The sequence below is a fragment of the Melanerpes formicivorus genome, unplaced genomic scaffold (genome assembly GCF_026170545.1).
Source record: "Melanerpes formicivorus ecotype bairdi unplaced genomic scaffold, bMelFor1.0.p_v2 SCAF_1, whole genome shotgun sequence".
NCBI lineage: Eukaryota > Metazoa > Chordata > Aves > Piciformes > Picidae > Melanerpes > Melanerpes formicivorus.
In genome coordinates, this window is record NW_027142353.1 from 32,680,607 (window position 1) to 32,693,746 (window position 13,140).

Sequence of the window (13,140 nt, forward strand, 5' to 3'; positions counted from 1 at the left end):
TGGTAGAGTCCCCATCCCTGGAGGTGTTCAGGAGGGGATTGGACGTGGCACTTGGTGCCATGGTCTAGTCATGAAGTCTTGGGTGGCAGGTTGGACTCGATGATCTTTGAAGTCTCTTCCAACCTTAGTGATAATGTGATACCTGAGGGTGTTTCAGAAGGAGGATTTTGTGAATAATGCCATGGGGACTCTTTGGTTTTATGATGACTTTGTCCTGGAAGGATGGTGCTGCTAGTGGCTTTATCTTTCAGCTTGGGCAAAGTTTCCAGTGGATGCAGTCAGAGAGTCTTTTAGGTTGGAAAAGGCCTTTTAAAAATCGTCAAATCTATCAAAAGCAGTGTGGCCAAAAGGTCCAGAGAGGTGATTCTAGCCCTCTACTCTAGTGAGACCCCACCTGCAGTACTGTGGCCAGCTCAATGCAAGAAGGACAGGGACCTCATGGAGTGGGTCCAGAGGGTCATAAAGATAATCAGAGGACTGGGAAGGGGCCTCTCGACCGCATCCCTGGGCAACATAGTCCAGTGTTTTACCACTGGCATTGTAAAGAACTTCCTGCTGATGTCCAGCCTAAATTTAGCTTTCTGTTAGTTTGATAGACATGTTTTTCCTTCTTCATTTGCAAATCATAGAATGCTTTAGGTGGGAAGGGACCTTTAAAGTCATCTAGTTCAACCCCCTGCAGTCAGCAGGGGCATCTTCCATTGGATCACCTTGCTCAGAGCCCCATCCAACCTGGCCTAGCATGGTTTCAGGAGTGGGGCATCCTGTAGGCCCTCTTTAAGTGTTGAAAGGCCACCAGAAGGTCTGCCTGGAGCCTTCTCTTCTCCAGGCTGAACCTGAGCACACTCAGCCTGGCATCGCAGCAGAGGGCTACCAGCCCTTGCATCACTGCTGTGGCTTTCTCTGGCCCTGCTCCCACAGGTTCCTGTCTGTGCTGAGGACTCCAGAGCTTCCCCAGCACTGTGGGTGGGGTCTGAGCAGAGCACAGCAGAGGGGCAGAATCCCCCTCCCTGCCCCTGCTGCCCACACTGCTGGGGATCAGCCCAGGACAGGGCTGACTCACATCCAGCTCCTCACCCACCACTCAGATATCTCAAGGCATCCAGTGTTGTCCTGTCCACGTGGAAACTTAATCTGAGTCATAGAATCATAGCATAGTCTGGGTTGGGAGGGACCTCCAAAGGTCACCTAGTCCAAACCCCAGTGTGGATGCATGTGTAGGTCAGTTCAGAATGGTCCTGAAGAATGATGCTTCAGCAGGGCTTGTCTTGTTGGGAGTTCTTTACAGCACTGCTTCTTGTAGGGGTTTAATGCCATAAAAGGCCAAATCAGACTCGAGATTTATTCTCTTCTTATTCCCTGCTGTCTTCCCTCACCCTCCATCTGCTGTTGGCCAGTTGGGGGTATAGATTTCTGAGGAAATTGGGAAAGGGGAGTAGATGATTATAAATTACAACAATTTTTCTTGTGGGAAAGCAGATGTAGCAAATACTGCTTTAAAGGGCTAGGTAAAAAAACATGTCAGAGCTGGCTGGCACGCTCCATAATCTAATTTCTGACTGATATAAAGCAGTGAATGTTCCTTTTTAACATTTAAGTTCCCCCCCTCCCCCTTTTTGGATATTTAATAGGAAAGGCTTGGATTGTGTTTTTTCCCCTAATAATAGGTTTGGGTATTTTGCATCCAGGATCCTGCCTCTGACGTTGCCAGAAGTATTTTGTTCTGTTTTCTAAACCTCTGGTAGTAATTCTTAGTTTAAATTTAGCCCTATTTTTTTGAACCAAAGGTTGTTCTGGGGAGTAAGACCATGGGCACTTATTTCTCATGTGAGGAGTAGCTGCAGAATGTGACTGCTGTAATTAATGGATGTATTTATGGCCTTAAGTTCTGCACATGAAAAGTCCAGATGTCTGATAGAAGCAGATAGATATTTGGAGTGGAGGATAGAACTACAAAATCGTGTGTCAAACCCCTAACGAAGCTGAGGCTCTTGCATTAATGTGGGTAGAAGCCTATCATAGAATGTTAGGAGTTGGAAGGGACCTCAAAGATCATCAAGTCCAACCTGTCACCACAGACTTCATGACTAAACCATGGCACTGAGTGCCACATCCAATCCCCTCTTGAACATCATCCAGTCCGGCCTCCCTGCCAGAGCAGGATCACCCAGGGAAGGTCACACAGGAACACATCATGGTGAGTGTTGAATGTCTCCACAGGAGGAGACTCCACAACCTCTCTGGGCAGCCTGTTCCACTGTTTTGTCACCCTCACAGTGGAAAAGTTTTCTCTTATGCTCACATGGAACTTTCTGTTCCAGCTTGTCCCCATTGTTCCTCATCCTGTCATTGGACATCACTGAGCAGAGCCTGGCTCTGTCCTCTCAACACTGCCCTGCACATCTTTATAAATATGGGTGAGGTCACCCCTCAGGCTCCTCTGCTCCAGCCTAAAGAGCCCCAGGTCCCTTAGCCTTTCCTCATCAGGGAGGTGATCCACTGCCTTCAGCATCTTTCTATCTCTGTCCTGGACTCTTTCAAGCAGTTTCCTGAGGTGGTCCTTGAACAGAGTGGCCCAGAACTGGATACAATATTCCAGATGTGGCCTCACCAGGGCAGAGGAGAGAGGGAGAAGAACCCCTTTTGACCTACTAACCATAGCCCTTCTAATCCACCCCAGGATGTCAGTGGCCTTCTTGGGCACAGGAGCACATTGCTGGCTCATGGGCATCCTTCTGTCCAAGATCCCTGGGTCCTTTTCTCATCTGCTGTTCTCCAACAGATTAGTTCCCAACCCATACTGGTCCATGGGGTGGTTCTCTGCCAGGTGCAAGACACCACATTTGCCCTTGTTATATTGCATTAAATTTCTCCCTTCCCAGCTCTTCAGCCTGTCAGGTCTCCCTGGATGGCAGCACAGCCTTCAGGTGTGTCAGTCACTCCTCCCAACCTGGTGTCATCAGCAAACTTTCTGACAGTGATCTCTGTTCACAACTGTCACTACACTGCAGCTTTCAGTTTAGTGGAGATGCAGCCAGCAATGAACTTGCTGCAGACACCAGCAAATCACCAGACCAATTCATGACCAAGAAGGATATCTCTGCTGCGGGATACCACAGCATGTCTTAAAAGAAAGTGCTTCCCCTGAGCCTTCAGACATTGCCTCAAGCTTCCTACAATCTGAAAGGGAGTAAATGTGTTGTTACAGCACATTCCCAAGTCATAAAGTCAAGTTCTGTTGGAGCCCTGCATTGTGCAGTCTTGGGAAGTCAGGAAAACTGCTGGATTTTGCAAACAAGACAAGGATGTTATTCAGAGAAATCCTATCACGGTGAAGAGATCCAAATCATGGCAGCTTTTTTTTGTCTCCTCCAAGTGGGAACCCAACTTAGATGGATTGGCAGAACATTGTGTGCTAGAATTGTTTTGGGTCTTACAGCCAGGGTAGATAGTAGTTGTGTTTTAGGTTGGTTTGGTTGGGTTTGCACTTGTAGAAAAGAGGCAGCAATTTTATTTCAGACTTAAAAAACTTTGAAGAAATAGAATCACAGAATGGTCTGGGTTGGAAGAGACCTCCAAAGGTCATCCTGTCCAACCCCCACTGCACTCAGCAGGGACATCCTCAACTAGATCAGGTTGCCCAGAGCTCTGTTGAGCCTCACCTTGAATAGCTCCAGGGATGGGACCTCAACCACCTCCCTGGGCAACCTGTTCCAGTGTTCCACTCCCCTCATGATAAAGGACTTGTTCCTAACAACCCCAGACAGCCTGTATTTGAGCAACTTGGGAACTAGCGAAGGAAGAGATGTTGATATTTTCCCTGCTGGTTCTTCCTAGATATGATTAGGGATGTGGCTTTTGTTAGTCTTAGTTTAGAGGAGGTGGCTGATGTTTTGGTAGCTAACCTACTGCCATATAAACTCCCAAATGAAGATAGAGTATTTTGTTTCCTCTTCCCTTCTCACATCACCTGCTTTAAGGTGAGTGGGAAGAAGTAGAACAACATCCATGGATCTGGAGAAAAGTCAACAACAGCAGTCATTGCCTGGAAAAGAGAAGGCTCCAGGGAGACCTCAGAGCAGCCTTCCAGTGCCTGAAAGGGGCTGCAGGAAAGCTGGTGAGGGATTTTTTGCAAGTGATAGGAAAAGGGGCAATGGATTGAAGCTGGAAGAAGGGAGCTTTAGGTTGGAAATTAGGAAAACATTCTTGTCAGTGAGGCTGGGGAGACACTGGAACAGGTTGCCCAGGGAGGTTGTGGTTATCTCCTCCCTGGGCGTATTCAAGACCAGGCTGGATGAGGCCTTGAGCAACCTGGTCTAGTGGGAGGTGTCCCTGCCCATGGCAAGGAGGTTGGAACCAGATGATCTTTAAGGTCCCTTCCAACCCATAATAGGCTTGGATTCCAAACCATAATAGGGTGGTAAGGAATTGTTAAGGTCTGGTTTGCTTCCCACTTCTTTCCCAGGCAGCAGCACGCAGCTCACCTGATGCTGGACGATTGCACAGCAGTTCTCCAGGCCCCAGGCAGTAAATCTGTCACAGTCAAGGTTCCTAGGACTCTGCTGCTGGCTGACAATGGCTGTGAGCTGCTGCAGAGACACCAGACACAGGATGACGACACTGTTGGCTCTTGGAAAGGCCTTGGAGTTTCTACTGTAGCTGCTTTGGCTTTCCTGACTGCCAAGGGAACGCTGTTAGCAGGCCAGTGGCCACTTGAAGCCCTCAATTAGCTCTTAAAGTGCTGTGGATGTGTTAATTTTAATGAAAAATACTGGGGGGGGAAAGGCCTTCTGGACCAGTGAGACCCCTGCACTGGGTGATAGCACATAGAATTGTCAGGGTTGGAAGGGACCTGAAGGTTCAGCCAGTTCCGAACCCCTGCCATGGGCAGAGACACTTTCCACTAGATCAGGTTGCCCAGAGCCGCATCCAGCCTGACCTTAAAAACCTCCAGGCATGAGGCTTCCACCACCTCCCTGGGCAACCTGTGCCAGTGTCTCACCACCCTCATGGGGAAGAACTTCCTAATATCCAATCTGAATCTACCTGTTTCTAGTTTTGCTTCATTCCCCCCAGTCCTATCACTCCATGACACCCTAAGAAGTCCCTCTCCAGCTTTCTTGTAGTCCCCTTCAGGAACTGGAAAGCCACAATAAGGTCTCCTCAGAGCTTTCTCTTCTCCAGACTGAACAGCCCCAACTCCCTCTCTGTCCTTATAGGAGAGAAGCTCTAGCCCTCTGCTCATCCTTGTGGCCCCCCTCTGGCTCTTGGTTGCCAGTCACTAAACCAAGGACTTCAAGCACAAGTTGTGCTACCTTTAGGCTGCAGGCTTGGACTTGCTTTCAGACCAGAAATGGAAACAACATGGCAGTCAGTTAGCATTGAGGGTTCTCTCCATTCATTACATCTCAATTCTAAGTGAAATTTATGGCCTCAGCTTGCTGGTCTCTATTCACTAGTGCCCTCATAACTGCCTCCAACAAAGCATGCAGGAGTGGTGGGCACAATTTCAATGCTGATGTTCTTGGTTTGTATTCCCACTGTTGGATGACTGAAGGTTTCCATGTGGATGCAATAGGGACTTTTTGGCTGGAGAAGGGAGATTTCTGGTGAGAGCTGCTGCTTTTTTTTGAGGTTGAAGACCCCTAAATTACAATCTTGGAAGGCTTAACTTTGGATGGGGGTCATAATTTTATTGTTACCATTTTAAATTTCTTGGAAGCACAGTGAACATACTGGGATTGAGTCAGCCAGTAACAGAAGGTTTGCTGTCTTGGAATGGAAATGACATTTTGTGGCATTAAGGCAGCCAAATTTAACTGCAGGGGTTTCTTTATGCTGCAAGAAACAATTGGATGATGCTTGGCTTGAATAGAAAACCATTTCTTATTAAAAGGAGGAGCAGGGAGGTGATTATCCCCCTGTATTTGGCACTGTTGAGGCCACGGCTAGAGTGCTGTTTGGGTACCTCAATACAAGACAGACACTGAGGGGCTGGAACAAGTGCAGCTGGGGAAGACCCTAGAGAATGAGTCTGATGAAGAGCAGCTGAGGGGACTGGGATTGTTTAGTTTGAGGAAGAGGAGGATGAGGGGAGACCTCTATTACCCTCCACACCTACCTGCAAGGACAGGTGCTGGTCTCTTCTCTCACTGCTAATTAGTGATAGAAAAAGAGGGAATGGTTTCAAGCTGCACCAGGACATTGGAGATATTTTTTGTCCACTGGAAAAGTGGTCAAGCATTGAAACAGGCTGCCTAGGGAGATGATGAAGTCACCATATCTGGATGTGTTTAAAGGTCCTTTAGATGTGGCAGTTAGTGATATGGATACAGTCTCAAGCTGCACCAGGGGAAGTTCAGGCTGGAGGTGAGGAGAAAGTTCTTCACTGGAGAGTTGTTAGCCATTGGAATGTGCTGCCCAGGGAGGTGGTGGAGTCATCATCCCTGGAGGTGTTCAAGAGGGGATTGGATGTGGCACTTGGTGCCATGGTTTAGCCATGAGGTCTGTGGTGACAGGTTGGACTCAATGATCTTTGAGGTCTCTTCCAACCTTGGTGCTTCTGTGATTCTGGTTTAGAGGTGACCTTGGTAGAATACAGAATTAACCAGGTTGGAAAAGACCTTTGAGATCATCAAGTCCAACCTATCACCCAACACCATCTAATGAGCTAAACCATGGCACTAAGTGCCTCATCCAGTCTCTTTTTAAACAATTCCAGTGATGGTGACTCCACCACCTCTCTGGGCAGCACATTCCAATGGCAAATACCACAACACAGAGTGGGGTTAATGGTTGGACCTGATGACCTCAAGGGTTTTTTCCAACCCAAATGTAGTGTAGCAGCCATTCTAGGTTAGAAAGATACCTTCTGATATAGATTCTCCAGATGCAAGTAGCACTCTAAGGTTCTGAGGAGTCAGCATGAGGAGGTTTGGGCATGGGTAGAAGGACTTGAAGGTCTGACCAGATTTGTAGATCATTACCTGAGTGTTGACCAAATCACTGTGAGGAACTCGGATGACGGCTGAGCTTTCTAACAATTTCTGTTACATAAATACTCTTTCAAGGAGTAAACCACTTGCAGCAGCCAGGTTTTGCTGCCTAAAAAAGGTGAAGTGAAGACTTGTAAAACTTTTTTTCTTCATCACCCAGCAGACTAAATCAAGAATGTTCTCCTGGTATAAAATTAGAAGAGGAGGAAAGGGAAATGTCACTCAATTATTACTCTTTGCCTCTAAGTTTCAGCTTTTGGGTAAGGCTTTTTTATGTCTGGAAAGAAAAGTATTCCAGACTTTTGGAAAGAGGCAGGCTGGAAACTGTTGAAGTAGGAAAATTTAGATCCTGCTGTATGATGTGAAAGCAGAGCTCTGAATGATGTTCAGGATGGTCAGCAAACCTTGGCTCTGACCTGCACAACCAGAGCCAACAGCATCAGGATGCATTTGGGAAGGTGGGAAGTAAAATGAATATTTCCCAGTAGGAAATAACTCTTTCCAGGAGGTCTTAGTGCTCCATTAGGGATGTGAGACCAAGCACTTGTGTGACCTCTTCCAATATCTGAAGGGGGCCTACAAGAAACCTGGTGAAGGACCAGGGGACACAGTCTCAAGCTGCGCCAGGGGAAGTTTAGGCTGGAGGTGAGGAGAAAGTTCTTCACCCAGAGAGTCATTAGCCATTGGAATGTGCTGCCCAGGGAGGTGGTGGAATCACCATCCCTGGAGGTGTTCAAGAGGGGATTGGATGTGGCACTTGGTGCCATGGTCTAGTCATGAGGTCTGTGGTGACAGGTTGGACTTGATGATCTTTGAGGTCTTTTCCAACCTTGGTGATACTGTGACCTTTTAGGGTGTTAGGTACTAAGTGGAATGGATACAAGCTAGAGGAAGGGAGATTCAGACTGGATGTTAGTTCTTCCTCAGGAGGGTGGTGAGAGACTGGAACAGGTCACCCAGGAAGGTAGTGGAAGCCTCATGCCTGGGGGCTTTTAAGGCCAGGCTGGATGTGGCTGTGAGCAACCTGATGTAGTGGAACCTGTCTCTGCCCATGGCAGGGGGGTTGGAACTGGATGATCCTTGAGGTCCCTTCCCTGACAATTTTGTGACCCAACACCCAGTGCTGTTGCCCCTGACAGCCTTTAGTAGCCAGCAGAGCCATGTTGCTTGATACATCAGCAGCAGTGTGGCCAGCAGGAGTAGGGCAGGTGTTGCATACCTGTACTCAGTGCTGGTGAGGTCACACCTGTCGTCCTGTCCAGTTTCAGGCCCTTTGCTACAAGAAGGACATTGAGGTGTTGGAGCATGTTCTAAAGCAGGGCCATGAAGCTGGGGAAGGATCTAAAGCACAAGCCTCAAGTGGGTGAGGGAACTGGGGTTATTTGGCCTGGAGAAAAGAAGGCTGAAGGGAGACCACCTGGCTCTCTACAACTCCCTGAAAGGAAGCTGTAGCCAGGTAGGGTCTGGTCTCTTCTCCCACACAGCAAGCAAGAGGAGAAGGGAAATGTCCTCAAAATGCACCCAGGGGAGGTTCAGGCTGGACATGAGGAAAAATTTCTTCCCTGAAAAGGTTGTGAAGGTCTGGACCAGGCTGCTCAGGGCAGTGGTGGATTTCTCATCACTGGAGAGATTTAAAAGCTGTGTAGATGTTACGCTGAGAGACATGATGTAGTGGTGGACTTGGCAGCGCTGGGTTAATGGTTGGACCTGATGATCTGAAAATTCTTTTCCTACCAAAATGAGTTTATGAATAATTGAGACAGGGTACAGCTGCTCCCATAAAACTCCCAGGCTGTCATGCTATGAGCACTCTGAGGAGCTCTGAAGAAACCAAAGGAATCACTCAGTATAATTTCAAACAAAAAATTTACTACAGTGTCATTTAAAAGAAGCAGTAGCATGAAGCATCTAGAGGTGCTTCACTGAAATGCCTTCACTTAAAGATTCTGAAAGCCCTAAATTGTAATGATTTAATGTTTAGTTACTGTTGTTTAATATTACTGGCACTGCTTGTTCCCGTTGTCCATCTGCAATCTCTCTGTGTTTGTGGGTTTTGGGCATTACTTTCACACTGAAACTAAAAACTCATCCCTGGAAGTGTTCAGAATACAGGATTAACCAGGTTGGAAAAGACCTTTGAGATCATCAAGTCCAACCTATCACCCAACACCATCTCATCAACTAAATCATGGCACTAAGTGCCTCATCCAGGCTCTTTTTAAATGCCTCCACCACCTTCACCACTTCACCACCTCCCTGAGCAGCACATTTCCAATCTCTCTTTCATGAAGAATTTCTTCCTAACATTCAGCATGAACTTCCCCTGGTGCAGCTTGAGTCGCTGTCCTCTTGTTCTGTTGCTAGTTGCCTGGGAGAAGAGACCAGCCCCCACCTTCAGGTAGTTGTAGAGAGCAATAAGGTCTCCCCTGAGCCTCCTCTTCTCCAGGCTAAACGCCCCCAGCTCCCTCAGCCTCTCCTCATAGGGCTGTATTTCAGACCCCTCCCCAGCTTTGTTGCCCTTCTCTGGACATGTTCCTGCAACTCAACATCTTTCTTAAACTGAGGAGCCCAGAACTGGACACAGGACTCAAGGTGTGGCCTAACCAGTGCAGTGTACAAGGTAGAATGACTTCCCTGCTCCTTCTGGCCACACTATTTCTGATACAGGCCAGGGTGCCATTTGCCTTCTTGGCCACCTGGGCATACTGCTGGCTCAGGTTCAGCCCACTGTCAACCAGTACTCCCAGGTCCAGGCTGGATGAGTCTTTGAGCAGCCCATGGCAGGTGGGTTTGAACTAGATCATCTTTAAGGTCCCTTCCAACTCAAACCATTCTAGGATTCATGAATATGGAAGGTGTGAGGCCAAGCTGAGATGGGATTACTAAGAGGAGATGCTGCGAGGAGGAGTAATGCTTTGTGGTTACTCATACTTCAAGCATGTAAGCTGGTTATGTTGGTCTAGCTGCATGCAGACAGTTAAAATCCATTAGCCAAAACCTTTAAATAGCAAGGCCTCAGTTGCTTATCAATCTGGAAGGGATTAGAGAACGTAAAAGGAAGAGCTGAGTGGTCTCTTCTCTGTGTTTTGGTCCTTGGCACGCAGAAGATCTGGAGAATCATAGAATGGTTGAGATTTGAGAAGACTTTTAAAGCTCATCTAGTCCAGCCTCCTGCAGTGAGCAATGACATCTGTAACGAGATCATATTGCTTAGAGCCCCATCCAACGTGACCTGAATGTTTCCAGGGTTGGAACATCTGCCACCTCTCTCGGTAACCTGGGCCAGTGTCTCACCATCCTCAGTGTGAAACAATTCTTCCATCTCTCTAGTCTGAATCTCTTCTCTTTTAGTTTCAAACCATTACCCCTTGTCCTGTCCCAACAGGCTCTGGTAAGAGCCTATCTTTATTCTAGGTCCTGCTAAAAAGATTGTCCCCCTTTTCTTGTAAGTATTTAAAGGCTGCTTTAAGGTCTCATGGAGCTCTCTCTTCTCCAGGCTGAACAATCCCAACTCTCTCAGCCTGATCTCACAGCAGAGGTGCACCATCCCTCAAGCCATTTTTATGGCCACACTTTGGAAGAGTGTGTCCAGCAGATGGAGGGAGGTTTTCCTTCCCCTCTGCTCTGCCCTGGCGAGACCTCATCTTGAGTACTGTGTTCAGTTTTGGGCTCCCCAGTTCAAGAGGGACAGAGGGCTAAGAGGATGATTAGGGGACTGGGGCACTACCTTATGGGGAGAGGCTTGAGAGCCCTGCAGCTTATTAGTCTGGAAAAAAGCAAACTGAGAGGGGATTTAATGAATGTTTATAAATATCTTGGGGCTGGGGGTCAGGAGGGAGGGGACAGGCTCTGCTCACTTGCTCCCTGTGATAGGACAAGGAGCAATGGGTGTAAGCTGCTGCGCAGGAGGTTCCACCTCAACACAAGGGGGAACTTCTTTACTGTAAGGGTCACAGAGCACTGGCACAGGCTGCCCAGGGAGGTTGTGGAGTCTCCTTCTCTGGAGACTTTCAAGGCCCGTCTGGATGCATTCCTGTGTGGCCTGAGCTAGATTGTATAGTCCTGCTCTCGGAGTGGGGTTGAACTCGATCTCCTGACATCCTGTGACCCAACTCCAGCTTCAGAGGTAGAGATGTTTGAATTTGGCAAAGCTGAGAGGATCATTGGAGCAGGCTTAAGCCTTTTGTTCTCTTTGCCTGGCAAAGCACCAATGTCATACACAAGGTTGTCTGACCAGGTTTTTGCTGTTGTGACCAGACCTTAGCTGAGTTCCCCAGCTCCAAGGCTGCCTGAAAAATATCCTTACAAAAGGAAAACCATTAATAGTGAAATTTTGGATGGGAAAAGTAAACCTGGCTTTGCGTGCCTTAAAAAACCCCATCATCTTATGTCTGCAGACCACATCTACTTTCCTACCAAAGGCATTAGCTCAGGCCATTGCTTTCCTTTGCCTGATTTTTATTTTCTTCACTGTGGAGGAAATAATCAGTTTTGCCTCTTCACTTGGAAGCCAAGGCTAATGATCAGAAGCACTTTGTCATCATCTTTTCACACTTCAAACTTTACTCAGTTAAATACTCCATGGTTTTGTTACAGAGGTTTGTTCTTTGGGGGTACTGAAGGGTGTTTTATGCTCTTGGCCTGGGTAGCTTTGTGTTATCTGGAGATGAGAAGGTCTGGAGAAACCTTGGAGTGGTCTTCCAGTACCTGAAGGGGTACTGGGGAGGGACTTTTGACAAGGGCTTGTTATGATAGGACAAGGGGGAATGAATTGAAGCTGGAAGAGGGGAGATTTAGACTGGAGATTAGGAAGAAATTCTTTAGAGAGAGGGTGGTGAGACACTGGAACAGGTTGCCCAGGGAGGTTGTGGATGCCTCCTCCCTGGACATGTTCAAGGCCAGCCTAGACAGAGCCTTGAGCAACCTGGGCTGGTGGAAAGTGTCCCTGCCTATGTCAGGGGAGTTGGAACTACATAATCTTTGAGGTCCCTTCCAACCCAAACCATTCTATGATTTTGGACAGGGTTAGGAAATATTCTTAATTGAGTGAAGGGAAAGTCTTGGTAGTTGGAAACTGAAGACTCATTCCGCATTTATGAAGAGAGGCTTAATGGATCTAGATGATCTTTGAGGTCCCTTCCAACCCAAACTTTTCTATGAATTTAACAACTGAAAAGGAGATTTGGCACTTGACTGGCTTTAGAGACTTGCTGGTTTGCTTTGGATAAGGTGGCAAAGAGGTCAAAGGAGGTTTTCTTTCCTGTCTAGCTTTTCCCTGGTGAGGCTGCATCTGGAATAATGGATCCACTTCTGTGTTTCCTGGTTCAAGAAGGACAGGAGCTTAATGGAGAGGGTACAGAAAAGGACTAGAAAGATGCTGAGAGGACTGGAACATCTCTGATGAGGGAACACTGAGAGAATTGGGCCTTCCTAACCTGGAGAAGGCTGCAGGGGGGGATTCTCATCAATACTTCTAAATACTTCCATGGTGTGACCAGTCTTTTTTCAGTGGCACCCAGTGATAGGACAAGGGCTAACAGGCATAAACTGGAGCATAGGAAGCTCCATCTAAACATTAGGAGAAACTTCTTTGAGAGTGCCAGAACACTGGAGCAGACTGCCCAGAGAGGTGGTAGAGTCTCCATCCTTGCTGAAATTAAAAATCCTGGACATGTTCCGGTGTGACCTCTAGGTGAACCTGCCTTGGCAGGCAGGGTTGGACTCAGTGATCTCCACAGGCCCCTTCCACCCCCTACCATTCTGTGACTGTGATTTTTAAGCTCTGCAAGTTGTGATTCCTCTTTGAACGTTTCCTGTCAAAACAGAAGCTGACAATCTGGGTCCATCCCACTGCTTCTGGCATGGAAGCAACTGATGCACTCATCTTGAGGGAACCTTTAGCTGAGCCCTTAAATTTTTCTTCTCTTTACAGGCTTCACAGAGCCCAGTGTGCAATTAAACAGACTCAGGTAACTGTTCAGAAAATAGGAAGGGAGATTGAAGAAAAGCTGAGGTGTACATCTACGAGCAACGAGCTGGTAAGTTTGGTTATTTGAAACCATGGTTTTCAGGCTTGCTGAAGCATCTGGCTGATGTATTGGCTGTTTTATTAACCCTTGATCTTGAAATCTTTATTTAAACCTCT

The 13,140-nt window shown here is 47.5% G+C and overlaps 1 protein-coding gene across 1 annotated transcript in view; it reads left to right on the forward strand.

Moving 5' to 3' along the window:
* Nucleotides 1–13,140, forward strand: part of UVRAG (UV radiation resistance associated) — a 195,639-nt gene that overhangs the window by 72,905 nt on the left and 109,594 nt on the right. Inside the window, exon 7 of the mRNA XM_068139323.1 lies at nt 12,928–13,033. Within this exon, the coding sequence (XP_067995424.1) occupies nt 12,928–13,033 (106 nt within the window). The remainder of the gene's footprint in view (nt 1–12,927; nt 13,034–13,140) is intronic.